We start from the raw sequence: 26,632 nt of genomic DNA, 5'->3' as shown, positions 1-26,632 counted from the left end.
GCAGCCTGCTTGTCACACACATCCCTTCCCTGGATCCGGTCAGTGGATCCACATGCGGGGCAGTCGCACACAGAGCTGAGACAGGACTGACTCTGACCCAAACACAAGGTGCCCGTGTCAGAAGAGAACAGGCAGGCACAGGGCACCGAGGAGGCTCGGGAACACACTAAGGGTCAGCGGAGGCCCCTTCTCGTCTACAGGGACCTGGCCAGGCTCACGGGCCACAGAGCTGCAGCACAGAGCTCTGGAGCCCCGGCCCGCCCTGGGCAAGGCCCTCAGCTCCTCTCGGCCTCCAGATGCTGGACATGAGAGCACTGACTGACAGGAGTTTCCCGAGAAAAAGTGTTGCACGCGACACTGTGTGGATGGCACTTCGCAGGGCGTCCTACCTTCCCGTGCAGGGCCTGAAAATGATGGCCATTATTTTCAGCTTTGATAGATGCTGAAAACAAGCCTGAGAGAGAGGACCCTTTGGAGTGAGTAACACACAGAGCAGACTCTACTGCGTGCTGTGAAGATCATGGGGAAACAGAAGGTATTCATCCTGCTCTGAGGAAGATAAGGCCATAAACAGGACGGGACTCGCAGCAAACAACAGGAAACAGCACGGCAGGAGGAAGCGGCAGCGTGCAAACTGGGCTGGGCATCCACTCACATTCCCTCTGCTAATCTTCAGGAACCCTGGAGGGCGAGGCCAAGTGCATGAGCCAGACAACACAGGCGGGCGTTCAGAGGAGTCACGGCACCACAGGCAGGGTGGTCTCGGAAGGCTGCTTGGAGGAGGTGGTGAGTGCTGACAGCCAGAGGCTTGAGGGCTAAATGGAGGAGATCAGAGACTCTTCTAGGCCAGGGGGGTTCGGGGAAGCACTGAAATAGGCACCAAGGCCAAGGCTAGTTTTTAACAGGCCTCTCCTCAGGGCACAAGGAGCAGGGTCAGCACGCTATTTTCTGTCCTTGCAGACTAGTAGGTTAACCTGAAAATTCTGAGTAACATACCTCCTAGGTCAAGAGCAACAATGCTTAACTGATGCTCCTCTGGGCATTTTTACCCCCTCCCTTTCCTGATACCCACTTGCCCAAAAAGCAGGCATATTACACAGAAATGACTTCCCTGGTGGCTCAGATGGTAAAGAGTTCACCTGCAATATGGGAGACCTGGGTTCGATCCCTGGGTTGGGAAGATCCCCTGGGGGAGGAAATAGCAACCCACCCCAGTATTCTTGCCTGGAGAATCCTATGGATAGAGGAGCCTGGCGGGCTACAGTCCATGGGGTCGCAAGAGTCAGACGCGACTGAACGACTGAGCATAGCACAGCATGTCATACGGAAACAGGCTAAAAGCTCTCACACAACACTGCCTCTCCAAGGCCGGAGAAAACAGACTATGAAGTACACAGCGCTCTACTTACTCCATTCACTCTGTGAGATGAGACTCTCAAAGGGTTTGTAAGAAAGCACATTATGGTGATTTTCCCCCCTTTCCATGCTGCTGCTGCTAAGTCACTTCAGTTGTGTCCGACTCTGTGTGACCCCATGGACTTCAGCCCACCGGGCTCCCCTGTCCCTGGGATTCTCCAGGCAAGAACAATGGAGTGAGTTGCCATTGCCTTCTCCAGTGCATGAAAGTGAAAATAAGTGTATGTTTTCAAGCTTTCTGCAGAGGTCCACACTGTGTCTTTAAAGCACATTTCCATGGGAACTGCTCATAGCCCCATCACACCCTCTAAGCAGAGCAGCGACCTGGCCAAATCCTGGGAGCCTCTCAGCTCGGGTCTGAGTGTCCGAGCGTGGAAAGCAGGGGCACGTGAGCAGGCTGGTTACCCTTACAGCCATCCCAGCAGTTAAGGACGGGTGCTCTCAGAACCCCAGACTTCCACCCGTGCTCTGCCCACCCACCTCAGCAGGTGCCCTCTCATCTCTCTGGGGACTCCCCGGAAGGGCCCTATCCCAGACCTCGGGGAACTGGCACTGTGTGCGCTGACTCCCTCGTCAGACCCCCGCTCTGCACAGTGGAGGCTTTCACAGTAAGACAGAGATGGCCTTTCGGCAGCTGCCAAGGGGACCCTCCCTGCCTCTGTTAATGACAGCCAGGCCACTACCCTCCCTAGAAACCATCCATGGCTCCTCAGTGCCACCAACAGAAGGGTCTAAACCACGCGGCCGACACTGGAAGCCTTGTCAATCAGGCCTGACACCATCTGCCTGGCCTCTCCCTGCTCTCCCGGCTGGTCTTACCCCCACCCCTGCACAACCAGCCTTTGCCTAGAGCACCCTCCAAGCCTCCTTCTCCTCTTCAATAGGAGCCAAATCCCACCCCCTGAGCACCAGGTTCCTCCAGCCCCTGGGATGCCCCTTCTCATCATCGCGATCCCCCAGGACAGCAGCTGCAGAGTCAGGTTCCGTCTCCAAAGTGGAAAGAGTAGCACGCTCACGGCGGTGTTGTAAGAACCAAAGCAACACAAGATATACAGCGCACCTACTGTGGTCTCTGGCACACAGTAAGCCAGCACCCATCTCTAAAACAGCAAAACCGTTAATCATTACTACTGCTGCTGGAGATGATCCCTCCTGTCCTCCATTTCCTTAGTTCGTTTCTCTCTCCATCTGCTGCCAACACTTGCCATCTTACCTGACTTAGGTCCCTGTCTCAGCTCCCTTACAGGAGCAGAACTTTTCATCAAAAGCAACAGTTCTCAAAGTGTGGTCTCCGGACCCAGAGTGTCAGCATCCTCAGACCTTGACAGCCCACCCCAACCGACCCCGCCACCAGCTTCGACCAGCTCTCTAGGGATTCTGACAACCCTGACTCGTGGGCTCTGCAGGGCAAGAAGCAACATGCCAGCCCACAATGAAGCCCAGAGCAGGACTGGATTCTCCGCCGGACTCTGGCCTTGACCTGGCAGAAGTCTCTTAACCTCCGGGAGCTCCAGTTTCTTAGAAGCGATACAGGGATGATCATCACACTCAGGATTCAGGGAGATCCCATGTGCAGTTCACACCAAGTAGGTGCTTTAAAACTGTAAGTTCCTTCCCGTTCTTATCCTGTCTATCTCACAGGGTTGGGAAGACTAAATAAAACCCTGAAGCCGCCCCCTTGCACTGGGTAACTAACTCCTCTCGGAACAAACACTTTGGCTCGTCAAGCTCACAGCCATCTCAGGAGATGGGGAGGCTCCCGCAGCAGTCAAGACCCCACACCACCCAGGCCCTGGACACTGACCCTGCAGCGAGTGGGAGGGAGCTGGTCCTCCAACACTCGGGTCGGGATTAACTAACTCCTCACTGATCGCATCTAAATGAATCCAAACTTTACTCCTGGAAAAGGGTGATCTGAAAACGTTTTCCAGCCAACACAGGAGAGCTGTGGACCTGCCGAGTACCCTGGACCTGGCTTGTGGTTCCCGGACACAACAACTGTTAACACAGGACCCTCTGAAACCCATTTCAGAAGAGAGCATCAGGCAGCGCAAGGAAGCATTCAGTCTTCCTGGGTACTTCTCAGCCGTATACACCACGGCGCCTCCGGGCTCAAAGCCGGGGCCTCTATTCGGGAACCACCTCCCAGGACGACGGGCAGCAGGGAGACCGGGAAGCCCCGGAAACCACGTCAGATGTCAGCTGGGGTATGGCTGCCAGCTCTCCGTGTGTCTGACCCAACAGTGCCCGGGAAGCATGCAGTAGGCCAGCCCCGAGGCAGGGTAAAAGGCCAATCCACGCACCCCCAGACAGTGAGCCCAACGCTCTGCGGCTCAGGACACTTGGGCTGGTGCCTTACTGCTACAGAAGGCCCCTCGGAGCAGTGTTTTAACATCTCTATCCTGCGGCCTGGCACCCAGCACCCTCTCAACATGCCTGCTGAATTAGACAGATGGGGTGAGTTAGGTACAAGCCCCAGCAGCTGTTGAGGGAGGAAAATGAGGTCCAGAGAGACTGAGAGTTGAGGTCAGTAAGGAATGCGGCCTCGATGTCACCCACCCAGGACAGGGCTCCATCCTGGGCCCAAACCCAACTTGCCCCCATGCCCCGCAGCCACCTCCACTCCACTCGGACAGGGGACCACAGAGGGGGCCACACCGCCACCCACCTCCTCCACCCGTCCCCGGAACAGGGTCTCTTCTCTGAGAGTGCGGTTCCTTCCCCTTCCTCACCAACAGCCCAGGCCCAGCTCCCCGCAGTGTGCCAGCCTTCTGACAGCTCTCCCGTTCCCACAAGGCAACCCAGCACTGGCTATGGTGGCCTTCCACTGGTCACCACTGCCCCCCGAGTCTCTGTTCCCTCTGGTGACCCCATCAACCCTTTGAGCGCTGGGACAGCTCTGTAGGCCATGCTTCTGCCCCACTAAGCCTCAGTTTCCTCATCTTAAGGTGAAAGGATAATAAAACTCACCATGCAGAACAGCTTCAGGAGAAAGTCACGGTGGTCAAATTGCTTCGTGTGAGGTAAGCCTGCTGCTCCTACTAGCCAGCTTTGTTGCTGGGGCTTCACTCCTGCGTCTCCCTCCCTTCTACCAACCCCTGGCACATATACCTCTCAAGAACACGAACAGCACTAAATGTCGTGAGGGTCACTTTTACACTTTGTCCCAACAGCACAGAACACATGTTGGAACCTATTCTGGCTTCTAATCACTTATCTGAGCTGAGCTGCGAAATTCCCGAGGCCTCACCTGCTGGCTCACTGGCTGGCAACGAAGGGGCCCCATTCTCTTCATGGTCAAGTGTCCTAAGGGACGGTGGACTTTGGGCCTGGTCACAGATGGGCCTGCGGTCCCCCATCTCCTCTCCAAAGTGGAAATAAGTCAATCTCCCCGCCCCCCACCTCAGGAGGTGGGGAGCTCAGGAGGGCTGCACCGTTTTCCAGGGCCCCACAGCTGAAATGGGCAAAGTGACATTCACCCCAGGTCCTCCTGAGAGAAATGTCATGCTCTTTTCATTGCTACCCACCCGTACATCCTCTATGTTTGTATATTTTAAAATCTCCTTTAACTTATATCCCTCATCAGCTACCTTGGTGTCTCAAAGGTAGTAACAGAGCGTCCTATTATAAAGGAGACAGAAAAGGGAAAAAAAATCCCCCCAAGTTTACTGGCTCCCTTCCACAACTGCCTGGAATTCAATACCAGAAATGAGTTTCTGGAATACGGATGCCGTGAAAGAGCACCTGAGGAAGAAGAAAGGGAGGTGGAAACCTCCAAAAAGGTGGGAAAAGACCCTCCAGGGCCCAGTGTCCATCACCCCTTATCAGAGACCCTATACCAGGGAGCAAAGGCAGGCTCCCAGGTGCCAGTCAGCCAACGGGAGAGGCGTCAATAATTTCACAGGCCCACTAAAGGCTGAAAAGTAAGCTGGAAATTTACAAAGCAGGAAATAGGGAAATCACTCCAGCCTAATCCAGCCAGGCCCATAAGGACGCCAAAGGTCCCTGCTCATAGAAGGCGTTTTACCAGTCTTTCCACCAACCAGGAGAAACCCAGTTTTAAAACAAACCAATCCACATTCTTGACGGATCACGCCTGGCGTGAGCTCCCGCCTTGGGTGAAAAGGCACGTTGCTCGTCAGTCAGGAAATTTCACCGGGAGGGCCTCTGGTGGTCCTTCACCTCCACCTCGGGCTTCCTCACAGGGATGCTGGTCATCCCGGTGCCCGGAGCGCCCAGAGGGTTTGCACACCCGAGTAATCCCCTCTCCACCTGCCCCCAGAAGGCCGGCGTCGGCAGACTTGAGGACGCTGGGAAGTGACAGCCACCAGGCAGATAGTAGCTCCAGAGACATGAGGGCCGCCTCTGACAGACGGAACTTCAGACCTGACAGGGCAGCGACTCGCACAAGGTCACGGGGAGAGTCGGCGGCAAGGCTACCTGGCCCTGGCTCCGGTCGTCAACCGGCACGGCCGCGGCCGCCCCCGCCCCCGCCAACCTTCCCAGGGGCGCGCCGGCCTCCCCGCTCCCCGCCGCTGAGAGTGGCTCAGCCCGACGGGCCCGGGACAGGGAGCCCGCTGGGACCGCGGCGGCCGGGCTGGGGCGCGGGGCTGGGCCCCAACGCGCAGCAACGCGCGGAGCACCGCCCAGGCCTCGGGACGCCGCGGTGGGGGGCCTTACCGAGGCACTGCCCTACCGGCGTGCTGAACGGGTTCCCCAGGAGGAACTCCATCTTGGGCGGACGGCTCGACAGCTGCCCGCGCGCGTCAGCCGCCGGGTCTCCGCGTCCCCTGCCGCGCTCCGGGCCTGACTGACACTTGCCCCCGCCCCACCCTCTGGAACGCCGGTGCCCGCCGCTGGCCCCGCCCCGCCTGTCCCTATTGGGCGAGAACTGCCTTGCCCTCTTCCGATTGGTAACCACACCACCCTCCGCGAAGTCCCGCCCACCCCGCAGCGTCCGATTGGGCGGGGTGGCTAGCTAAGTCACAGGAATTTCCGTCACCTCCCCTGGCCCGCCTCCCGACGAGAGTCTGTGTATTTTGATTCATTTATGTACTGGTCAATCGAGTGAATCCTTACTGTTACTGGACAAAAATCAAATCATTCACTCAAAAAGAGGGCAGGGGAGGGCGGGGCTAGTAAGGTCCCCGCCCAGGGAGAGTGCTGATTGGACAAGCATTTGTTTTCTCTAAGGCTGGTTGGTGCTGGGTGACATTCCCCGCCCAGAAATATGATCACGTGGCCGTCAACTTTCACCCAGGATGTCTACTCCCTGACTTCCCCCTAGCAACGGAGTGAGGCGCTTGGTTCTCCTAGCAACCCAGCTCCGCTACCACGAGCAGGTGGCGGACTGTGCCAGAGAAGCTGAGAGCCCGGAGCCGAGAGGCTGCTGAAGGACTTGACCTTTTCACGAAGGAGCCTGCGGGCCGCCCCACGCCGGTCAGGGCCTTCAGGCCTCGTGGGGAGAGAAGCTCGGGAAGCGTTTCCTATGGGCGCAGGCCCCAACGAGACCTTTAAGGTCCCACCCCCGGCCTCCGGGCCAGAGAGAGGTACCCGGCCCACTGATCCCTTTTCAGGAGGACATCACTGACCGTCTGCCCGACCTCTCAACAGCCGCTACCTTGTTCCTTTTCCTTAGAGCTAGCCTTCCTCTTAGTGAAGGGTTTTGGCTTGGAACGTGGATGCCCCGTCAGCAGCTCCCTTCCCAGGCCTCAGTTTCCCCGTCTGGACAGTCAGGCCAATAGGGCTCCCTTCTCTGCTGGCTCCCAGACCAGACCTGTAATTTGATCATGAACGTTACTCCAGAGCGTGGTGAGCACTCAGAAGAGGGTGGTTTTCTCTTATCAATTCACGGCCAATAGGGGCTCCATTTTCCAGGTCCAGTTGATGCCAAGTCCTTGTTTCGCTGGACAATTCAGGATCTGGTTCTCTGTGAGGAGGTGTAAGGCTCTTGGCTGTTCTCCCGACCCACAACAACACTACTGTCAGGCAAGTCAACAGCAGCCCCGGCTGGTGGGGAAGTACTGATAAACCGCCCCCACCCTCCACCCGCCCCCACCCCCCCACCCCCCCCCGGGGGAGGACTGTCCTGGTTTGGAGCAAACCTGGAACAGTTATGAGAAACAGTGTGAACTGTGACAATGACCCACAGCATGGGGGTGCAGTTGAGTCTGATTAAGAGCCTGAGCTCTGCATCTCTGACCTCCTACCTCCGCATGCACAGGATGTGTCTGTCAGCTTGGGTGTCACTTGACCTCCTTAACCAGCTTCCGTTTTCTTACCTGAAAACTGCAGAGTCAGTCCCTCACATAAACTACGTTCCTAGAGGTCTCTCAAACCCACTTCTTACCTGCAGCCCAGTCATGTCTTGACTCTTGACATTCTCAGTGCAACAAGCCAGAATGAGCTTCTCCAAATTAAACTCTGATCACGTCACATCCTCATCATGCCTTGGAGCTTCCTAGGGATCCTGGGATGATCACAACACCCCTGGAGGCCTTGCCACTCTGGGCATCCGGGTGGAACCTGCCTCCTCCTCTCCCAGCTCAGGACCCTCACCCTAAAGACCCCTCCTCCTCCTCTCCTGCCCATCCTCCAGGTCTCAGCCCAGGTCCCCACAAGTATGTTCTCATAGTTCCCTACACTCACAGACTTGTCATAATTTATAATTAAAGGTTTGTAGGGCTTCCCTGGTGGCTTAGAGGGTAAAGTGTCCGCCTGCAATGCAGGAGACCCGGGTTCAATCCCTGAATTGGGAAGATTCCCTGGAGAAGGAAATGGCAACCCACTCCAGTACTCTTGCCTGGAAAATCCCATGGACGGAGGAGCCTGGGAGGCTGCAGTCCATGGGGTCGCAAAGAGTCGGACACTACTGAGCGACTTCACTTCACTTCACTTCATGATCCTCTGAGTTGGGTCTGAAACAGAGGTAAGGAGGTCTATGAATCACAATACTCCTAAACCCACTAACCGAGTCTTATCCATGCATGTAGTTGCTGTTCGTTGCGCATTTGTGGACTAAATAAATGATCTTAAACAAATATTGGAGGGAGGAGTTACCCATCTTTTACACATAGGAGGTCGAAGGCTTGGAAAGCAAAGTCAGTTGCCCAAGGGTGCGAATCCAGCTCTGGTGTATGTAACAAACACAGATGTTCCACACCATGTGATGACTGTTGGGCCTGACTGGAAGCAGGCTCGACCCGGCTCAGGGACCAGGCCCTTGTGTGACAGGAGTGATGAGAAGTCAGCCAAAGTTTTGAAATCAGAGTATGAATCATTTCCCAAAGCACAGCACTTGTCTGTAAAGGAAAAAAGGTGGGGGAAAAAAAAAAGCACAAACACTTTCAAGTAGCATCTGCCAAATACGGCACATTAAAATTTCCCCAGAGAGAAGCTGGTGTCAAGTTATGGGAAATTTTAGAAAAATTGTCCCCATAGAATGGGGAGATAGAGAGAGGTAGAGGACTAGAAATGTCTTTCAGGGGTTGAGTCAATCAGTTGAAGGAGATGAGAGAGTGTGGAGGGACCCAGGAAGAGGGGAGACTCAGAGGAGAAGTGGGTGCAGGAAGAGGGAGGCTGTTCCTGCTCTGGGGCCACCGGGACCAGGCTCGTGGACACTCCAGAAACAGAAGATGCACAACTGCACAAGCTGCATGGCGGGGTAGGGGAGAGGCAGCCAGGCAGGGGGTCTCTGAGACCCCGTGCAGGATTGCCAGGCCTGCCCCACTTTGCCCAACACCAGGAGTCTCCCCAGCAGCGCTCGATGGAATAAAAAGGCGATTGTGGGGCTGCATCATCAGGGACCAGCGGGGCAGGGAGGCCTGGCGTGGGCATGCAAAGGCCAAGGTAGGAAGCGAAGCCAGCAGGCAGGTGAGAACGGGGTGGAAAGTAGGGGAAAGACTGAACGTCCAGAGCATTCCGAGGCAGAATCAGGGCGTTTCCAGTAGCATGTGCCCTCCCACAGGGTCCAGCCCTTCTGGGTGTGCTAGGAGGGCTGGTAATCATGGACTGAGGTCAAGCTGCCCAGGACCATGGCTCTGTCCAACCAAGAACAGCAGTGTGGGTTCGTCTGTGACCCACCCCGCTGTGCCTCAGCCGAATCCCTTTGGACCAGTAGCAACAGATACCTCCTGGGTTAGTTTAGGGAAATGAGGATTTAACTCGTGAAGTCAGTGCCCTGTCTAGGGGCCTGGGGTCAGAGGTCCAGGGGCCCGGGGTTGGAGAAGGAGGGGCTGGGAAGTCAGCGAGGGGAAGGCAGCCTCTGCCTGTCCTTTTATCTTTTTTCCTGGATCAAGTTCCCTTCTCGCTTCTGTCTGTCCATCTTCCACAGGCCCTGTTACTCTCTCACTCACCATGTCCCTGACCAGCCCTTAGCTCCCAGTGCCTTCCCAGCTCAAGTAGCCAGCGCTGACGGGTGCTTTGTCCTGTGGCCCTAGTTCACATCTCTCTGGGGAGGGTCACGAACAGCCAGCTTGAGTCTGTGTGTACCAGTGGCTACACCCTGGGCACCTGTGGTTGGGGATGCTTACAGATATGGCCACCTTCAGAGGGTGAGGCTCTCAGGGAAGGGGGGCCGGGCCTGGCGGGCCTGGCTGGGGCCACCAAGGACTGTGATCAGTGCTTGGTGCCGAGAAACACAACAAGGGTGGGCACAGAAAGCCAGAGGCCCAAGATGGCGACGGCTTTGCAGGCAGCTGAGCTCCAGAGGCTAAAGGGATCAGTATGGATATTGGGGCCAGGGTAAGGGTCACAGCCTGGTTGTGGAGACAAGGGGTGCGCCACTGTTGGTGGGCACCAGGCCAGTGGGGGTCTGGGGAGGCCCATGTTTAGCAGCCAAGAGTGGGAGGGGCCTGCCTTCAGAGCGTCATGGCCGCAACATTACTCCATGATGCAGTGAAAGGATACTGGCCAGACCCCGCCCTCAAAGGGAGGCAGGAGAGGCGGCCTCAGCCAGGGTGTTGGGTGTTTTCCAGGAAGGATGAACCGGCTGTACGACATGGAGCCCAGAGTGATGGACGATGACATGCTCAAGTTGGCCGTAGGGGAGCAGGGCCCACGAGAGGAGGCCGGGCAGCTGGCCAAGCAGGAGGGCATTCTCTTCAAGGACGTCGTGTCCCTGCAGTTGGACTTCCAGAGTGCGTGTCCTGGGCGGGGCCGGGCAGGGTGGGCGCGGGCAGCCAGTTCCATACACGGTCCACAGTCTATGGGCCTTGGTTGTATTTGGGCCACCTGGGTTGAAAGGCACAAGACCAGCATGCGTGGTTTTAGACTTGATATCGAGTGAGGGTGGCACTCTTGGTGGCTGTGACAGAGGGTCTGCTTGCCTCAGGAACAAGGGGGCAGTCAGCCGCATGACAGGGAGCTGGTCTTCAGAGGACTCAGGATCAGTGATGTGAGGAGCCCACCTCTGTGTGGGCAGTTCCTCCCCTCATAGTATATGGACATTCGGGGGCCATTTCTCTGCCCCTTATGGGCCCCCATCTTTGGGCAGACACACAGCGTGCAATTCTAGGTAGAGACATGCAGGGTCCTTGTGGCCAGAGCACCCCCCAAAATGCTCAACTGGCCATCCCTGTAGCCTTGATTCCCTTTGTCACCCCGGGGGGCCCTGCTGTGCCCTCTGACCAAGCCCAGGCATTTCGAGGGGGAGCTGTGTGAGTCCTTGCCCTGGAGGGCCCACCTGCCTCCATCTTGCAGTGTGGCCCGCAGTGGCCCCAGCACCAGCACTAACAGGGACTCTGAGTTCCGCAGAGCTGGGCCCACACTTCCAGGGTCCCTGGCACCCCAGGGAAGGCAACGGGGCTTCTGGGGCCTCTCCCACAGTCAGCATCTGTCATCCAGCCCCCATGACACTGGTACTAAATCCTGACACCCACCTGGGCGCGCCCTCCATTGTTTCAGACATCCTCCGCATCGACAACCTCTGGCAGTTTGAGAGCCTTCAGAAGCTGCAGCTGGACAACAACATCATTGAGAAGATCGAGGGCCTGGAGAACCTCACGCGCTTGGTCTGGCTGGGTGAGGCCCCACGCAGCCCCACTTCCCTGCTGGCCCAGTGCTGGTCCCCTCCAGCAGGTGCTCTATCTGCTGGAAGCAGGAAAGCCTCTGTCCAGTGATGGTCACCCAGGGATACAGCCACAGCTGGGAGGAACTGGGCCCTGGGATGCAGGGGTGTGGGGTGAGGAGAGGGTGTTTGATGGTTCAGTGCACCCACAGCCCCCCCGAATCCATAGCCACCCCCTACCTGCACCCACAGCCCTCTGCCTGCACCCATGGCCCCCTGCCTGCAACCATGGCCCCCACCTGTACCTACAGCCCTGCCATACTCACGGCCCCCCTGTACCCACATCCCCCTATTGCACCCACGGCCCACCCCCGCCTGTACCCACAGCCCCCTGCCTGCACCCATGGCTCCTGACTGTACCCACAGCACCCCCCCGTACCCACAGCCCTGCCCTAAAGCCACAGCACCCCCTCGCCTGTACCCATGGCCCCCTGACTGCACCCATGGCCCCTGCCTGTACCCACAGCCCCTTCTGGACCCACAGCCCGGCCCCCCTCCACATGCATAGGCCCTGCTGGTGGCCAGTCTGCTGTCACAGTGCTGAGGGTAAGCTGGAGCCGGCTAGTCCTGCTGCCCACATCTTGTCCCAACTCTACACTCAGGGATGCCCTGTTGGTAGCCTGACACTGGCAGTAGGAGTATTTACACCACAGCAATCTGCAGGTGCTACAAATCCTAGCTGCCCCCCCGCCACCCCTTTGTTAAACATCTACCAGCTTGTCTGCAAAGAACAGAGCCTGGCAGGAAAGGAAGTAGGGGAACCCAGTCAGGCCCCACTCTGCCGAGCTGCTAACACATTCTGGATATGTGAGCTCAGCTCCTGCACCTCACTTTCCTTATGTGTTGTTGACCTTGGGCACCTGGCACCCTTGAATCTTGGCTCCCTCATCCTGAAGACTTGGTGATGACACCTCTGCTTGTGAGGGTGAAACAAGGAAAAGCACGGGGCGGTAGTGTCCCAGGACAGCATCCCCTGAGGGGCCGGGGAGGCTAAATGACTTCTGGAGCCCCTTAAACACGAGGGCTTTAGCTGAAAGCTCGTGAAAAGTTCCCACTTTGGGCCTTGGGGCCATCCGTGTTCCAAGATAGTGTTGCAGCCACAACCCCCTCAAACCCCAACACTGCAGTGGCAAAAAGCAGTTTGATTCCCAAAGATGAGAAACCTGGAGTAGAGAGAGTCCTCAGGTCAGCTGGGGTTGGGCCTGGAGTGTGGGGCGGCCTGGCCTCAAGGGTTTCCCACTCCCCGAGATGTGCTGACCCCACCCCAGTGAGTTTCCATCCCAGATCGCGGGCCGCACAGATGGGAGCCTTTGCCTGCCTCTGTGACCGGGAAGGAGACAGTAGAGCCGAGGTGGGGGGTCAGCTCCAGGAAAGTCCCCCTAAGCCAGGCCCATCCTCCAGACCTGTCTTTCAACAACATCGAGGCCATCGAGGGTCTGGACACGCTGGTCAACCTGGAGGATCTGAGCCTGTTCAACAACCGCATCAGCAAGATCGACTCACTGGATGCGCTGGTCAAGCTGCAGGTGTTGTCGCTGGGCAACAACCATATCGGGAACATGATGAACGTGAGCATGGGCGCTGGTAGGGGTGGGGGGGACCATGGGGGGAGCTCCCCACCGCCCCCCACCCCATCCTAGAAAAGCTGGAAATCTGGATTCAAGGACATTCAAATACCAGCTTAGCCCATGGGGGCCTGCATGTGGGTGTGTGTGTGCCCCACCCCCACTCACTCAGCAGACATTGCTGAGGGGGGCCCTCTTGCCCGTGGGGCATCTGGCCTGTGCCCAATGGGGACAGAGACCAACAGCAGCCTCAGGTTGCTGGCAGGGCTGGCAGAGGCTACAGGGCAGTGCCCCAGGCAGAGCAGCTAGAGCAACGGACCGGCGGGGGGAGGCCCTGGGCCGGGAATTCAGCATCCAGGGCTCAGTGCCCATCTGTTCCTGAGGACAGACAGCACTCCACCCCACAGGCCATCGTGAGGGTCAAGTCTGTCCATGTAGGGCAGCTGCGGCACAGAGGGGCTATGGAGGAAATGGTGCTTATTCAGGAATTTTCAGTTAAGGGTAAACCCCAAACAGCCCTAGATCGTGCTTGTGGGAACCTTTCTGAGTGCTTAGAGCTGCTGCTGCCTGGGTAGGTCCAGCACCTGGGAGCCTGTATGTGAGTGGACTGCCTCTGACTTGTCATCCTCAGACACTGGCCCTGACCCTGAGCAGATCCAGGCCTGGGCAGGGAGGGGACACCGACTCAGGCCGTGCCCCACCCTGCTGTGAACACCCCCCTCCCTCCCTGGCTTGGGCTGTTCTTTTGTCCCCATTTCCCCAAGGCATGCTGGGTGCCAGGCACGCACCCCCCACCCCATGAAGACAGGAGAAGCAGGTGCAGCTGGTCCCCAGAGAGACAGGCAGGGGGCGCTGGCTTCATGGCCGACAAGCCCAGAGCATCTCTGGTTTCAGTCCTTACCTGCCCTGAGTTTCTTACATCTGATTATAGACTTTCCTGTTATGTATTTATTAGGCTTGTTTTCATTTTGTTCATTGAATTAAAAACAAGTGGCTGACTCAGCAGAACTCAGGGCATGCACAGCAGAGCCCTTCGCTCCTGACCTCAGCCCGTGTCCCCTGCCAGAGGCCACAGCTGCTCCTAAATCACACATGTGTCTTTCTGGACATCTTACTGTCGAAATGTTTCACACGATTGTCACACCTGTCCAGCTACTCTCCAGAGCCTGCCTTGGGTCGTCCCCCCCAACCCAAGTCATTGGTGCCCTCTACACCACAGGCCATTCCATTGCCTAGATTATGCAGGATGGAGTTCTCCAGCCCCCATAGGTGGACGCTGAGGTGTTCTCCGACCTCACGCTGTCACACACAGGCTGTTGGGGATGTCTTTAATCGGGGCTGACTGTGTACCTGGATGAGCCCCTGTGGGAGATGAATTGCTCCAGGTGGAGTTGCTGGGTCTGAGGGCATTTTCTCATTGTGATGGGTCTTGCTGCGTGGCCACCTATAGAAGTGGAACCACTTACAGACCCAGCAGCAATGACGAGAAGTCCTGTCCCTCTAACCACCCACAGCACACTTTGCTCCCAGACCTTTCTTGCTTTGATGATCCCAAAGACGAAAACTGGAATCTCACTGGGAGAGCCCTTAAAATGAAATCAGGTCCTGACCCCCTGCCCCACCCCACATACCCTGAAAACTCCAACAGCTCCCATTTCCCTAAGACAGCTTTCAAACTCCTGACCGCCGCCCATCAGGTCTCGGGTGAATCAGCGCTGGCCTTGTTCTCAGTATCATCTCAGACCTCCCAGCCCCTCCCTGCTTCCTGGCACCGGCCACGCTCTTTCCCACAGCACAGCCTTCCCTTGTGCTGCTTCTGGGAGTACACTCGCCACTGCTCTTCCCGCTGCTTCCTCAGAGTTCAGAGGCTCAAATCCTAATGGAACCCCACCCCCATCATTGTCCCTAAGGCTCCCTCCCTACCTGTCCCCCTCGAGTTCTTCAAGTACTTATGACCAACAGCAATGACTCTGACTTTTAAAAAACATTTATTTTTGGCTGTTCTGGGTCTTTACTGCTTTCCTCAGGCTTCCTCCAGTTGCGCAGACGGAGGAGGCGGGCCCACCCTCCAGATGCGGCGTGCTCGTGGCTTCTCTTGTTGCAGAGCACGGATCTAGGCGCGTGGGCCCAGTGGCCTTGGTGCACGGGGGCTCAGCTGCTCGGCGGGATCTTCCGGGGCCAGGGATGGAATCTGTGTCCCCTACATCGGCAGGCAGATTCTTATCTGCAGTGCTACTAGGGAAGTCCTTCGGCTGACTTTTGAAGCATTCCTGTCCCCTGCCCTTAGAGTGTCAGCTCCTGCTCTGAAGGCTCTGTTCCCATTGTGTCCCCAGGCTGGCAGGTGCTCCGTGATGTTTGTTGAACGAATAAACAACTGACAAGGGAATCCCTTCAGGAAGGAAGAGAAGCAGGTTTCTCTTCTGTCTTTAGCACAGGGGAGGAGATGCTGTCCGATGAGGGGGCTGGTGGTCTTGCTGAATGTCCCCCGTTACTAACAACAGGAAAATTAAATGGTTGTTAGTGGTGGTCCCACAAGCTGCCACCCAGTAGATCCAGGTTCTGCTGAATTTCAGGGCACAGAGCCTTTCAGAGCATTTGACGGGTGGAAAGGGCGCCTGTGCTGAGAGCGGAGGGCGGAGGGACAGCGGGCGCTTGGGGAGCGGGTGCCAGCCCTCTTCTTGGTGCTCCTTGCGGCGTTGGGTCCCCTCAACACCTGCGTGTGACACCCCTGCGGCCCCTTCACAGACGAGGAGACTGGGCCCCCAGAGCGTGGGACCCCTGGCAAAGACCGCGGCTCCTCCTTGTGGCTTCCCAGCGTGGGCAGAGGGAAGAGAAAGGAGACAGGCCCGCTCTCCCCTCAGATCATCTACCTGCGGCGGTTCAAGGCCCTGCGCACGCTCAGCCTGTCCGGGAACCCGGTGGCCGAGGATGAGGACTACAAGATGTTCATCTGCGCCTACCTCCCCGACCTTGTGTACCTGGACTTCCGGCGCCTCGACGACCACATGGTAGAGTCTTCCTTCGACATGGGCTCCGCGGGTCAGCGTCCAGGCTCTGGGCATCTGGGGAGGGCCACGTCCACGGGAGGAGAGGAAAGCGGCCCCTCCTGGAGGCTCCTGACCCTAACGGCCCCAGTCACTGTGGTGAACGTTCTTGGCCGGGCCCTGTCCTGGGCCTCCTCCCGCCTCCGCGCTGCCGTCCTGCTCTATTTGCTTCTCTGTGAACAAGTCTGGGAGACTAAGTGAGAGTCGGCCCTCAGTGGGCTCAGCAGCTCTGGGCAGAGTCAGGACTCACCCCCACAATAGGCGACCCCAGGAGTGACACTGAAAGGTCATGGTAGCACTCCAAAGTGCCAACCTCGCTGACCCCAGAGAGATGCCCCCAGGACCCCACGGCCGAGGGGGCCATCGGAGAGCTGGGCCCAACTGGTCTGCAGCAGAGCCAGGGTCTCAGGCCTGCGGGAGCCTCACCCCATGAGGAAGCCCCTGCCCCCGCCGTCCACTGCCTGGCCAGGCCACCCCTGCCTCTGTCCTACACCCTTGCTGGGAGCTTTTTACCCTTTGCCGTGTGACCAGTTTGTGGGTGCTTTGCCCCCAGGGGAAAAAAACCCCGCCCGACGGGAGGCCTCTGGCAGCAGGATGGGATGAAAGCAGGGTATGAGGAGGTGGGGGACTTGCCATCCCCCCATCAGAAGCTGCTGCCTTTCCTGGGAGGAAGGAGCCTGTGTCTGGGGTTGGGGGAGGCCCTGAGGTGATGTGGGGGCACGGGGAGAGCTGGCTGGTCCCCGGGTCTCTGTGCTGACCCTGCTGGCCTGGCTGCTGCGCCGCCTTCCAAGTGTGGAGCTCTCTGCTCGCAGGAACCTTTCTAGGGGGGTCCACAGAGACCAGTGGGGATCCACAGAGACTGGGGGTCCACAGATACCAGGGGGGTCAGAGAGTTGCCCCTCCTTCCCCAACCACGCCCTTCTCTTGTCCAGGAACAGGACAGGACTGTGAAAATTTTAATTTCAAGACTGTCAAGTCTTATTTTTTGCATTTAGGCAATACTTTGAAGGGCAACGGGGGCTCAAATGCTGAGAATAAGCTGAGAGTGTTGTGCCCAGGCCTGTGGCTCGCACCCCCCACTGCAGCTCTCCCCTTGTGCATCCCTAAAACTGGGCCAGAGCCCAGCTGGGGAAGGTGTGGGAGCCAGCGGGTCTGCAGGGGGCCTCCACCCCGGAGACGGCCCACATCCTCGCTCAGCCTGCCCTTGCGGCTCCCACACTGATTTACCCGAGGCTCAGAATACTTGGGAAGGGTGGGGGAGGGAAGACAAGCCACTCCTGTCCAGGCCCCGCCCATGCGGGGAGGCCAGCGGCTCCGAGGGACCCCTGGTCCCAGGGTAACGATGCCCCTTCCCGCTTCTCCTACAGAAAGAGTTGGCGGAGATGAAGCACCAGTACAGCATCGACGAGCTGAAGCACCGGGAGAACCTGATGCAGGCGCGGCTAGAAGACGAGCAGGCCCGGCGGGAGGAGCTGGAGGAGCACAAGGTGAACGGCTGCCCGCCGGGGACCCACTGCTCCGCCCGCCCTTCCTGCCCCGCCCCGCCCCGCCCCACCTCACCCGGTCTCCGGCAGGTTCATGAAGGTCGGCAGGACCCAGGCCCCCAAAACCTGTCATTTGATTGAAAACAGCTGGTACGCAGGGTCTCTGGGCCGCTGGAGCCTCAGTCAGGACAGTCACGCTGACCTGTCGCCCCACCCACGACTCTGTCCCACGGCCCCCAGGCCCTGCTCTAGCTCCAGGGCCGGGGACTCTGTGCCGAATGGTTTTTCAGAGCAGTCCCTGGTCCTTAAGCCCACTGGCCAGCTCCCCGGGAATGCTCATTTCTCCCAGGGTGCCCCTGCTCAGCAGGACCAAGCTGAGGGCACCCTTCAGTTTTCTGCCTCTGTAGCTCTGGCCTCACCCAGCCCTTCGCCTGCTCATCCCTGCCTGCCTTCCCAAGGGCTGGGCACGCATGGCCCCAGTGCCTAGCACAGGGTCCTGCCCAGGAAGCCCGCTGTGTCTCTGACCACAGGCAGCCTTCGTGGAGCAGCTAAATGGCACCTTCCTGTTCGACAGCATGTACGCTGAGGACGTAGAGGGCAGCAAGCTGTCCCACCTGCCCGGAGTGGGCGAGCTCCTGGAGGCATATCCTTCCAGATCACGGCCACCAGTCCAGGGGGAGTCCCCTACCCCTCTGGGCCCCAGGGCAGTGCACCCAGGGCAGCAAGGACCAGGTCAGAACACATGGGGTGTCTGGTCGGCAGGGCCCAGGTTGCCAGGGATGCAGCCTAGCTGTTCCCGGGTCCTGCTGTGTGTTCTGCACCCAGTGTTTACAACCGTGTCACCACCCGCGGGGTGGGTGCTGTCCCAGAACCCGGCTTGCAGCTGGGGAAGTCAAGCTTGCAGAGGGAGACGTGTTGCATGGTTAGGGGCTGCAGGCTGGGCCTGATCCCTTCCCCCAGAGGATGTGACTGATGGGCACTTGTCACCATAGCCACCTACCCAAGACCCTCCCTGAATTCTCAGGCTGAGGGTGGAGACGCCCGATCACCTCCTTATACTCCATCCCAACTGTGGCTCTGCCTCCAGGCCCACATGCCACCCCGACCTGGCTGTACCCACCAGGCAGATCCCTGCCCCCCAGGCAGCCCACTCCCCAGGCAGCCCACCCCCAGGCAGCCCACCCCCAGGCAGTCTACCCCAAGCAGCCCACCCCCCAGGGAGCTCACTCCCAGGCAGTCCACCCCCTAAGCAGTCCACCCCCCAGGCAGCCCACCCCCCAGGCAGCCCACCCTCCAGGCAGTCCACCCCAGGCAGCCCACCCCCCAGGCAGTCCACCCCCAGGCAGGCTACCCCCAAGTAGCCCACCCACCCAGGCAGTCAACCCCCAGGCAGTCCAGCCTCAGGCAGCCCACCCTCCAGGCAGTCCACCCTCCAGGCAGTCCACTGCAAGCAGCCCACCCCCCAGGCAACCCACCCCCCAGGCAGTCCATCCCCCAGGCAGGCTACCCCCAGGCAGCCCACCCCCCAGGCAGGCTACCCCCAGGCAGCCCACCCTCCAGGGCAGCTGCAGGCTTCCTTAACAGTCGTTCACCTACAAGGATAAGTTTGTCATCATCTGTCTGAACATTTTTGAGTACGGCCTGAAGCAGCAGGAGAAGCGGAAGGCAGAGCTAGACACCTTCATGGAGTGTGTGCAGGAGGCCATCCAGGAAAACCAGGAGCAGGGCAAGCTCAAGATTGCCAAGTTCGAGGAAAAGCACTTGCTGGTGGGTCCCATCCCCCTCCCCACCTCCCGCTGCAGGTCCCCACCTGCCAGAGGCCCAGTCCCTCCTTGGTCATTGTCCCTGTTCACCAGTTCACCAACTCAGGCTTCTACCTGTCCCACCCACTGCAGCTCCTCCACTATCCCAGGCTCACAGTGGGGTCTCCATGACTTTTTGCCTCGGTGGTTTCATTACCCCGGTGGTCACAACAAAGAGGATGACCACTGCACGTGAGTGCCAGCCTGGGAAGCCAGGCCCCCTCCTCTCCTAGGGGTCAGCGCTGCTCTGGGCACCTCTCCTGGGGCTACAGCAGGGTGAGCCACAGACTGTGCAGAGGGGCCGCACCGCAAGCAGGGCCGTGTGTACCCGGCAGAGTGGTTTCAGTTAACGTTGCTTTTGCAGACAGGATTACTGACCTGCTCCAAAGCTATGGAGAAGGCAGTGGCACCCCACTCCAGTACTCTTGCCTGGAAAATCCCATGGACGGAGGAGCCTGGTAGGCTGCAGTCCATGAGGTTGCTAAGAGTCGGACACGACTGAGCGACTTCACTGTCACTTTTCACTTTCATGCATTGGAGAAGGAAATGGCAACCCACTCCAGTGTTCTTGCCTGGAGAATCCCAGGGACGGGAAGCCTGGTGGGCTGCCGTCTGTGGGGTCGCACAGAGTCAGACACTACTGAAGCGACTTAGCAGCAGTAGCAGCAGCCAAAGCTATGGACTTTGCTTTCCTCCAAAAACCACTGGCACAGCAAGCCAGTGAGTCCCCACAGCATCCAGGTTAAAGGAGTGAGAAGCTGGTTAAGGACTTAGTTTAAAGAGGAGGAAAACCACCCCCCCTGGTGACATAGGTCAGGCTGACAGGCCTCCCAGGGTTCCCACTAATGAGAGACACCTTCAGCCAGAGCTTCAGACCTCAGGGCAGGAGCTCGTTTGTTCACACATGTATTGCCTTTGGCCTGAAGAGGGTTTTAAACTGTTTTGAGCGTTTTTCTGACATTGAAAACGGGAGGATTTCACAGAACTGTGGTTGCCAGCGTCCCTGGCGGCTGCCCCTGGGCCAGCCGAGTCTCCCAGTCCCCATCCCCATCACGTTGGGTCCCTGTAGCCACTGGGCTTGGGATGTCTGGACGTCCTCCAGCCAGTGCTCCTGGAGCCCCGGGCGCACTGGTTGACCCAGCTCCCAGGTCTGGGGCGTGTCTTCAGGGAGAGCTGACGCCCCCACCATGGCGATGTTCAAATGTCGCCTCCGACTAGGCAGCTGACCCGAGCCTTCTCTTCCAGGTTCTTATAATATGCCCTCACCCATTTGGTTTTTGATTTATTTCTGTCTCTTTTTTGTTTGTTTGTTTAGATTACTTTGTAGCAACTCTATAGATTGAGAAATTAGCCCCATGTCAGTGAAATGAGTTGCAAATATTTTCCTGTTTCCTATTTGTCTTACCATTATGTCTATGGCACTTCTGACATTCAGAATTTTAAAAAATAGTGTAGTAGAAATTATCAATATTTTCTTCCAGTCACACCTAGAAAGGATTTCTCCACTCTGAGATTATTTATTAAAGCCCCCCCCCCCATTTCTTTCTTGAGGTACTTTCATGGCTTTATATTTTACATGTTAATCTTCCCTCTGTCAGGATTTGCTTTCATGTCAGGCTTGAGCTTGGGAAGAAGCCTGACCTTCCTCCAGATGGGGCGGCCATGACCACAAGCACCCTTCACCCCCAGTCTTGCTGGGTCACTCCACTGACATTGCATCCAGCAGCCGAACCCCCAGGCCCTTCATTAGTGAACGGCTGGTACTGGGTGCGGCTCCGACTACCCATGCTGTCCAGCCCACTAGCACCTCTTTTCACAGACAGACCTGTGTCTGCTTACCGCTGGCAGCTGTGTGCTCACGGGGCACTGTGGGGGTCCAACCTTGTGTGATAACCCTCTTCACTGCCCCGCTGGTCGTGGACCCCTCCCTGATCAGAGCCCCACTGAGCCAAGACCTCAGAGATGCCACCCCATCCCCTGGCTTTGTGATGCTCAGGCTCTCTGCCCCTGCACCCAAGGAGATGGGAGTTACTTGAGGTCACACAGTGACCCAGCCTGGTCCTGATTCAGGTCCACGTGACTCTGAAGCTATTGTCCCCTCCACCTCCAATAAGTCCCTGGCTGGTGGAGCCTCTGCTCTGACTACCTCCATCCTGCATGGAGGGGGTGGACCTGACACTTGAATGTGGGCCAACCCCAGAATCCAGGTTCCGACCCACAAAACCAAACCATCGCCTGTCATTTCAGGAATTACACTTCATCGTAGATTTCTGCCTAAAGCACAGTTTTGTTTGCAGAGTTTAAATGCCATCCGAGAGGAGAGTGAACTGAGTAGCATAGAGACAAAGATAGTGGAGTACAGCGAGGACATCACGGAGCTGTTCAACGTGCTCATGACGCTGGAGATGCAGCTGGTGGAGCAGCTGGAGGTGAGGTGGGCCTGGGTGCAGCTCCAATGCAGGAATCGGACAAAGGGCCCGGTGTGGCTGTGAGGGTGAGCCACGGCTGCAGTGAAAGAACCCGCCAAGGCCACACCTCCTGGGGGCCAGAACCCTCCGGTACGAATCGGCGGCCCACACGAGAGCTTTCTGTGCCTCCAGCACTTTCCAGTCACTGAGATGCCCAGTGGTCCTTGTGCAGCACAAGAATTGAGCTCGTCTCTTTGGAGGGAGTGCCTGACCCAGGAAGAGCCTGGAGCCCCGGCAGGGAGAGTCTTTGCTTAGACCCACAGAGCTGTCAAAAAACAAAGTGGACCCCCACTTTCCACCCACCCCACCCCTGCTCTGGAGATCTGGGATGGAGCCAAGGCTGCCAGCACTGCCACTTGTAGTTACCGTATCTCAGGGCAGAGCAAGGAGCCTAACAGCGCTGCTGCCTGATCTGGGGCAGCCAGACTGACCTGTGCATTCAGCAGGCAGCCAAGCAGCCAAGGCTGGGCCCTGAGCACAGTGATGAACAGAACGGGCTGGGCAGAGACAGTGACCCACCAGACTGGGAGAGGTTCCTGCCGTGTCTCAGAGAAGAGCTTGCTCCCCATGGGGGCTCTGGCACCGCTGAAAACGGCCCGCTGGCACCAGGGCTCAGGCAGTAGCTCCCAACCTTCCCAAGCAGGGAGTCCCCTTTCTATCACCCCCCAGTCCTCCAGGACTTGTGCTTGTCTTACTAATGGCCAAAAAGCAATCAGTAGAGCCCTTGCTTTTCGGTGCTGTTGTTCAGTCGCTAAGTTGTGTTCAAATCTTTGCAACCCCATAGACAGCAGCCTGCCAGGCTCCTCTGTCCTCCACTATCTCCCGGAGTTTGCTCAAACTCATGTGCACTGAGTCAGTGATGCCATCCAACCATCTCATCCTCTTCTCGCCCGCTTCTCCTCCTGACCTCAATCTTTTCCAGCAACAAGGTCTTTTCCAAAGAGTCGGCCCTTCACATCAGGTGGCCAAAGCTTCAGCTTCAGCATCAGTCCTTCCTATGAGTATTCAGGGTTGGTTTCCTTTAGGTCTCATCAATGACTCTATTTTCATTTATTACAAGAGTGTTAACACACATTTCAAAGATGTATATTTAGCTCGGCTTCCGCAGTCCTCAGACTCAACCTGCCCTCCCCGTGCTCTCAGCCCACCCTGCGGCCCCTGGAGTCTAGGGCAGGTCAGGGGAGTGACCACCCTGCGAGTCAGGGGCAGCAGCCCTCCCCGTGGCACCTGGGTGAGGCCGGTGCCTTGACGAGCACTGGATGCAGCTGTGCAGGGCCACCCTCACGGAGAAAGGTGGGAGCCTTGAAAGCAAGAGGCCTAGGGAGCAGCTGGCACTCCCAAGGATCTCCTCTCTGCCAGGCACCTCCCAAAGTACTTTGTGTGAAGAAATCCATTCCTGCTTCACCACAACCTATGTGGAAGAAATCCATTTCACAGAAGAGGAAGCTGAGGCCCAGGGAAGTTAATGACTTTCCCTGAGTTGCAGACAGTGGTGGAGCTGGCAGGCAGCCTAGCTCCTAGCGACTCCTTCATTTTGTTTCTGCGGAGGTGATGGAGGCAGGGGGCTTCCCTGGTGGCTCAGACAGTAAAGAATTTGCCTAAAATGCAGGAAACTCAGGTTTGATCCCTAGGTGGGGAAGACTCTCCTGGAGAAGGAAATGACAACCCATTCTAGTATTCTTGCCTGGAGAATTTCATGGACAGAAGGGCCTGATGGCCTACAGTCCATGGGTCCAGACGCCATTGGGAAGCCCCAGGGAGGGGGAGAGTTCTGTGTGTGCATACTTGAGGAGGGGTGGGGGGCGAGCAGAGAGACAGCACAGGCTAAGGCCTGGAGAAGGCACCCACTAAAGCCCTGAGACTGAGGGGTGAGCGAGAGAACAGGCTGAAGGGTGACAGCTGAGGGAAGGTGGTCACCACCCCCTGTGAGGCCAGGCGGTTTCAAGGTCTTGGGTCACGACCCGGTAAGCCGTAAGCAGCACTGTGGCTCTGGCGTGAAGTCAGCGGCTGCTGCTGCTGCTGCTAAGTCGCTTCAGTCGTGTCCAAGTCTGTGCAGAGTTCACGTCTAAACACAACGTGTTCTTTATCATTTCCAGGAGACTATAAACATGTTTGAAAGGAACATCATCGACCTGGTGGGACTCTTTGTGGAGAACGTCCAGAGCCTATATCCTTTCCTTGAGGACCCTCCAGGGAGGCACTGTGGGCCAGGGGCTTCTGCCCGCAACATGGTGCCCACCACCAGACCCACGGGGAGGCGCCCACATTCTAAACCAAAGACACAGAGGGTAGAGCTTCTGCACTGCTTACGAAAGATGAAAATAAGTGGGGTCTCTTCCAGGTGGCCCCCTGTGGGTTCCCATGCCTACTCCCTCCACCAGAGCCCTAGACACACTGGCAGAGAGTAAAAAGCCAGCACTTTATAATCAGACTTCACTTTTACCAGAACTGCCTATGCCCCGTTTGACTTACAGGAAGATCTGTATCTCCACCAAGGTGAGATTAAACAGGACCCTGCTTAATGGGCATCTCCACCTTTGAAACTGGGGTTGTAAAACCTCCCATTCTCACCGAGGAAGGAAGCCCACCTTCAAGAGGTGGAGGTTTGCCAACCCTCTGGAACGTTTAAGGAGTGTTTCCTGACCCCCAGCACAAAGGCGCCTTGTTAGAGCAGAAATCCAGATAGCGGGTTGCTCCACAGGCTGCTGCCTGCAGCACGAGTCCTGGCCATCTGTTCTCTCAGGAGTGACCTCACCTGGAGACCACACCCCAGAATCCTCCCCCCGGACCAGCCCATGCTGCAGGTGCTGGGCCCAGGGGTAGGCAACCTCTATGCTGATGCCACTGACAAGTCATCTGTAAGCAGATCAATGTCAGGTTAGGGGCTGACATGTGGGGCATGCCCGGCCTTTTGTCACCTGAACTCAGGGCCCTGAAGTTCACCCCTGTCCTCCTGACCCCAATCCTGCTGTCAGAGAGATGGCAGCAGCTGAGCGGAGGTCGGGACCCTCCCTGAGGGAGAGTCCACTAAGTGAGGACCAGAGGGTGGACCAGAGGGATCAGCTGGAGAGATGGGGAGGACTTTTCCGGCTCAGGGGGCAGAAGAGGATGGGGAGAAGTGATTCTGAGAGGAGGCCTTTAGGATACAACGGAGAGTGAGAGCTGCAAGCAGCGGGGACAAAGGGCTGTGGGGGAGGGAACCAGAAGGGACCCCAAGGGGTGTGGAGGGAGCCGGAGGGCTTGGAGGGCCCGTAAGGGGAGGACAAGCTGGGCCAGTGCAGGGGAGGGTGCTCCAGCCTGCTTGGCCCGGCCTTGGCTTAACTCCGGCTGCACGATGGCGCAGTGCCGGGACCTGGAGAACCACCACCACGAGAAGCTCCTGGAGATCGCCATCAACATCCTGGAGAAGATAGTCAAGGGCGAGATGGACGAGGACCTGCCGGACGACGTGCGCTCGGTGATTGCGGGGGGCGGGGCTAGAGCCCAGTGGGCGGAGCCCGAGCCCGGTGGGCGGTGGCATCGTGGGGCCCGCCCCCCGGAAAGCTTGAACCCCTCTGGGAGCGTTAATTTCGCACCTGCAGAAGAGGAGATAGGCAGGTGACAGGCTAACAAGTAAAGCACTCAGAGCGGCCCCACTAAAGAGGAGCTCCTGACCACTAAGTGGTTTCAACTGACAGGTTGGTTGAAACCTTTTGGGTTTGGGACAGCCTGCTTTCCCAAAGTGGGGGTTCTGGCACTTTCTAAGACGCAGTGACTACAAAGGAGGTTAAGGTCTGAGATTCCCTCTAGTTACTGGAGAAGCACTGCGGGGTTCTGTCTGGCCGCTCCGGGGACCTCCAGCCAGGCCTGGGGTGGGGGTGCGGGGGACCGACCCACAGTGTCATCCACAGTGGGGAACCGGGTGGGAACATGAAGGCAGGAGCCCAGGCCTACTGGGTTGACATGAGAGCTGCAGAGACCCATTGGCGTATGGCACCTTCTGTCCTCAGAGCAGCCCCGAGACCCCTGGCTGGCCTCACATTTCCCACCTGATGGCAGGTTTCAGGCAAGTTGGACTTGAGAACCTTGGTGAAGTCACAGGGCTGGTCCTATCTTCTTTGGGGGAAGGGCACGCTCCCCACGGGGACTGCCCTGCTGCCCGGGGGCCCTTGCCCTGTCACTGGCACTGCTGGGCCAACAGCAAGAAAGTAGGGACACAGAGCAGGCTCCGCCTCCACCCCCAGAGACCTCAGCCCCTCTCCCCACCGGCTCAGCAGCTCTGCGCTCAGGGTGGATCCAGGCCCTTCACCCACTCTTTCCTTCCCAGCTCTTCGTTGACAAAGACACGATAGTTAACGCAGTTGGGGCCTCGCATGACATCCACCTCCTAAAGATTGACAATCGCGAGGATGAGCTGGTGACCAGGGTCAACTCCTGGTGCACACACCTGCTGGACAAGGTGAGCAGATGTGTGGCAAGGGCAGGTGGCAGGACCTCGCCCTGGAGACCAGGGGTGGAGCCACACGTGGGTGGAGACGGGGCAGACTCAGGCAGACAGGCTCAAGATCCACCTTGCCCTCAGATTCACAAGGATGAGATCATGAGGAACCGAAAACGTGTGAAGGAGATCAACCAGTACGTCGACCACGTGCAGAGCGAGCTGGACAGCCTGGAGTGTGGGGACCTCCTAGACTAGGGCTGCCCTCCCCCACTACAGGTAGAGAAATAAAACATTCCTGTCAGCTTTCTCCATCCTCTTTGTGTCTGCATCTGAGCAGCTGGTGACTGCTTAGAGTGGCTCCTAGGTT

General features: G+C 57.9%; 2 protein-coding genes across 14 annotated transcripts in view; one reads left to right on the top strand and one right to left on the bottom strand.

The window, feature by feature from the left end:
• Window positions 1-6,251, bottom strand: part of TOM1L2 (target of myb1 like 2 membrane trafficking protein) — a 71,520-nt gene extending 65,269 nt beyond the window's left edge. For all 10 annotated transcript variants that reach the window (XM_070773192.1, XM_070773194.1, XM_070773195.1 and 7 more), the window contains exon 1: window positions 6,097-6,251. In XM_070773192.1, the coding sequence (XP_070629293.1) occupies window positions 6,097-6,148 (52 nt within the window). In that variant the 5' untranslated portion in view covers window positions 6,149-6,251. The remainder of the gene's footprint in view (window positions 1-6,096) is intronic.
• Window positions 6,252-6,711: 460 nt separating this feature from the next.
• DRC3 (dynein regulatory complex subunit 3) lies at window positions 6,712-26,572 on the top strand. 4 transcript variants are annotated; one of them, XM_019982155.2, is made up of 13 exons: window positions 6,717-6,965; window positions 10,392-10,553; window positions 11,320-11,436; window positions 12,884-13,050; window positions 15,909-16,055; window positions 17,459-17,578; window positions 18,106-18,218; window positions 19,168-19,342; window positions 21,675-21,806; window positions 23,942-24,012; window positions 25,179-25,302; window positions 26,152-26,283; window positions 26,407-26,572. In XM_019982155.2, the coding sequence occupies exons 1-13, from the start codon at window positions 6,905-6,907 to the stop codon at window positions 26,518-26,520; spliced, it is 1,635 nt and encodes a 544-aa protein (XP_019837714.1). In that variant the 5' UTR covers window positions 6,717-6,904; the 3' UTR covers window positions 26,521-26,572. The 4 variants fall into 4 exon arrangements, with proteins under 4 accessions (XP_019837715.2, XP_070629287.1, XP_070629286.1 ...); XM_070773186.1 differs by lacking the exons at window positions 25,179-25,302; window positions 26,152-26,283; window positions 26,407-26,572 and adding an exon at window positions 7,294-7,408 and having other exon boundaries at window positions 6,715-6,965; window positions 10,396-10,553; window positions 23,942-24,310; XM_070773185.1 differs by lacking the exons at window positions 25,179-25,302; window positions 26,152-26,283; window positions 26,407-26,572 and adding an exon at window positions 7,294-7,404 and having other exon boundaries at window positions 6,716-6,965; window positions 23,942-24,301.
• Window positions 26,573-26,632: the final 60 nt, after the last annotated feature.

The sequence above is a fragment of the Bos indicus genome, chromosome 19 (assembly GCF_029378745.1).
Source record: "Bos indicus isolate NIAB-ARS_2022 breed Sahiwal x Tharparkar chromosome 19, NIAB-ARS_B.indTharparkar_mat_pri_1.0, whole genome shotgun sequence".
NCBI classification, from domain to species: Eukaryota; Metazoa; Chordata; class Mammalia; order Artiodactyla; family Bovidae; genus Bos; species Bos indicus.
This window is presented reverse-complemented; position numbering and strand designations above follow the sequence as displayed.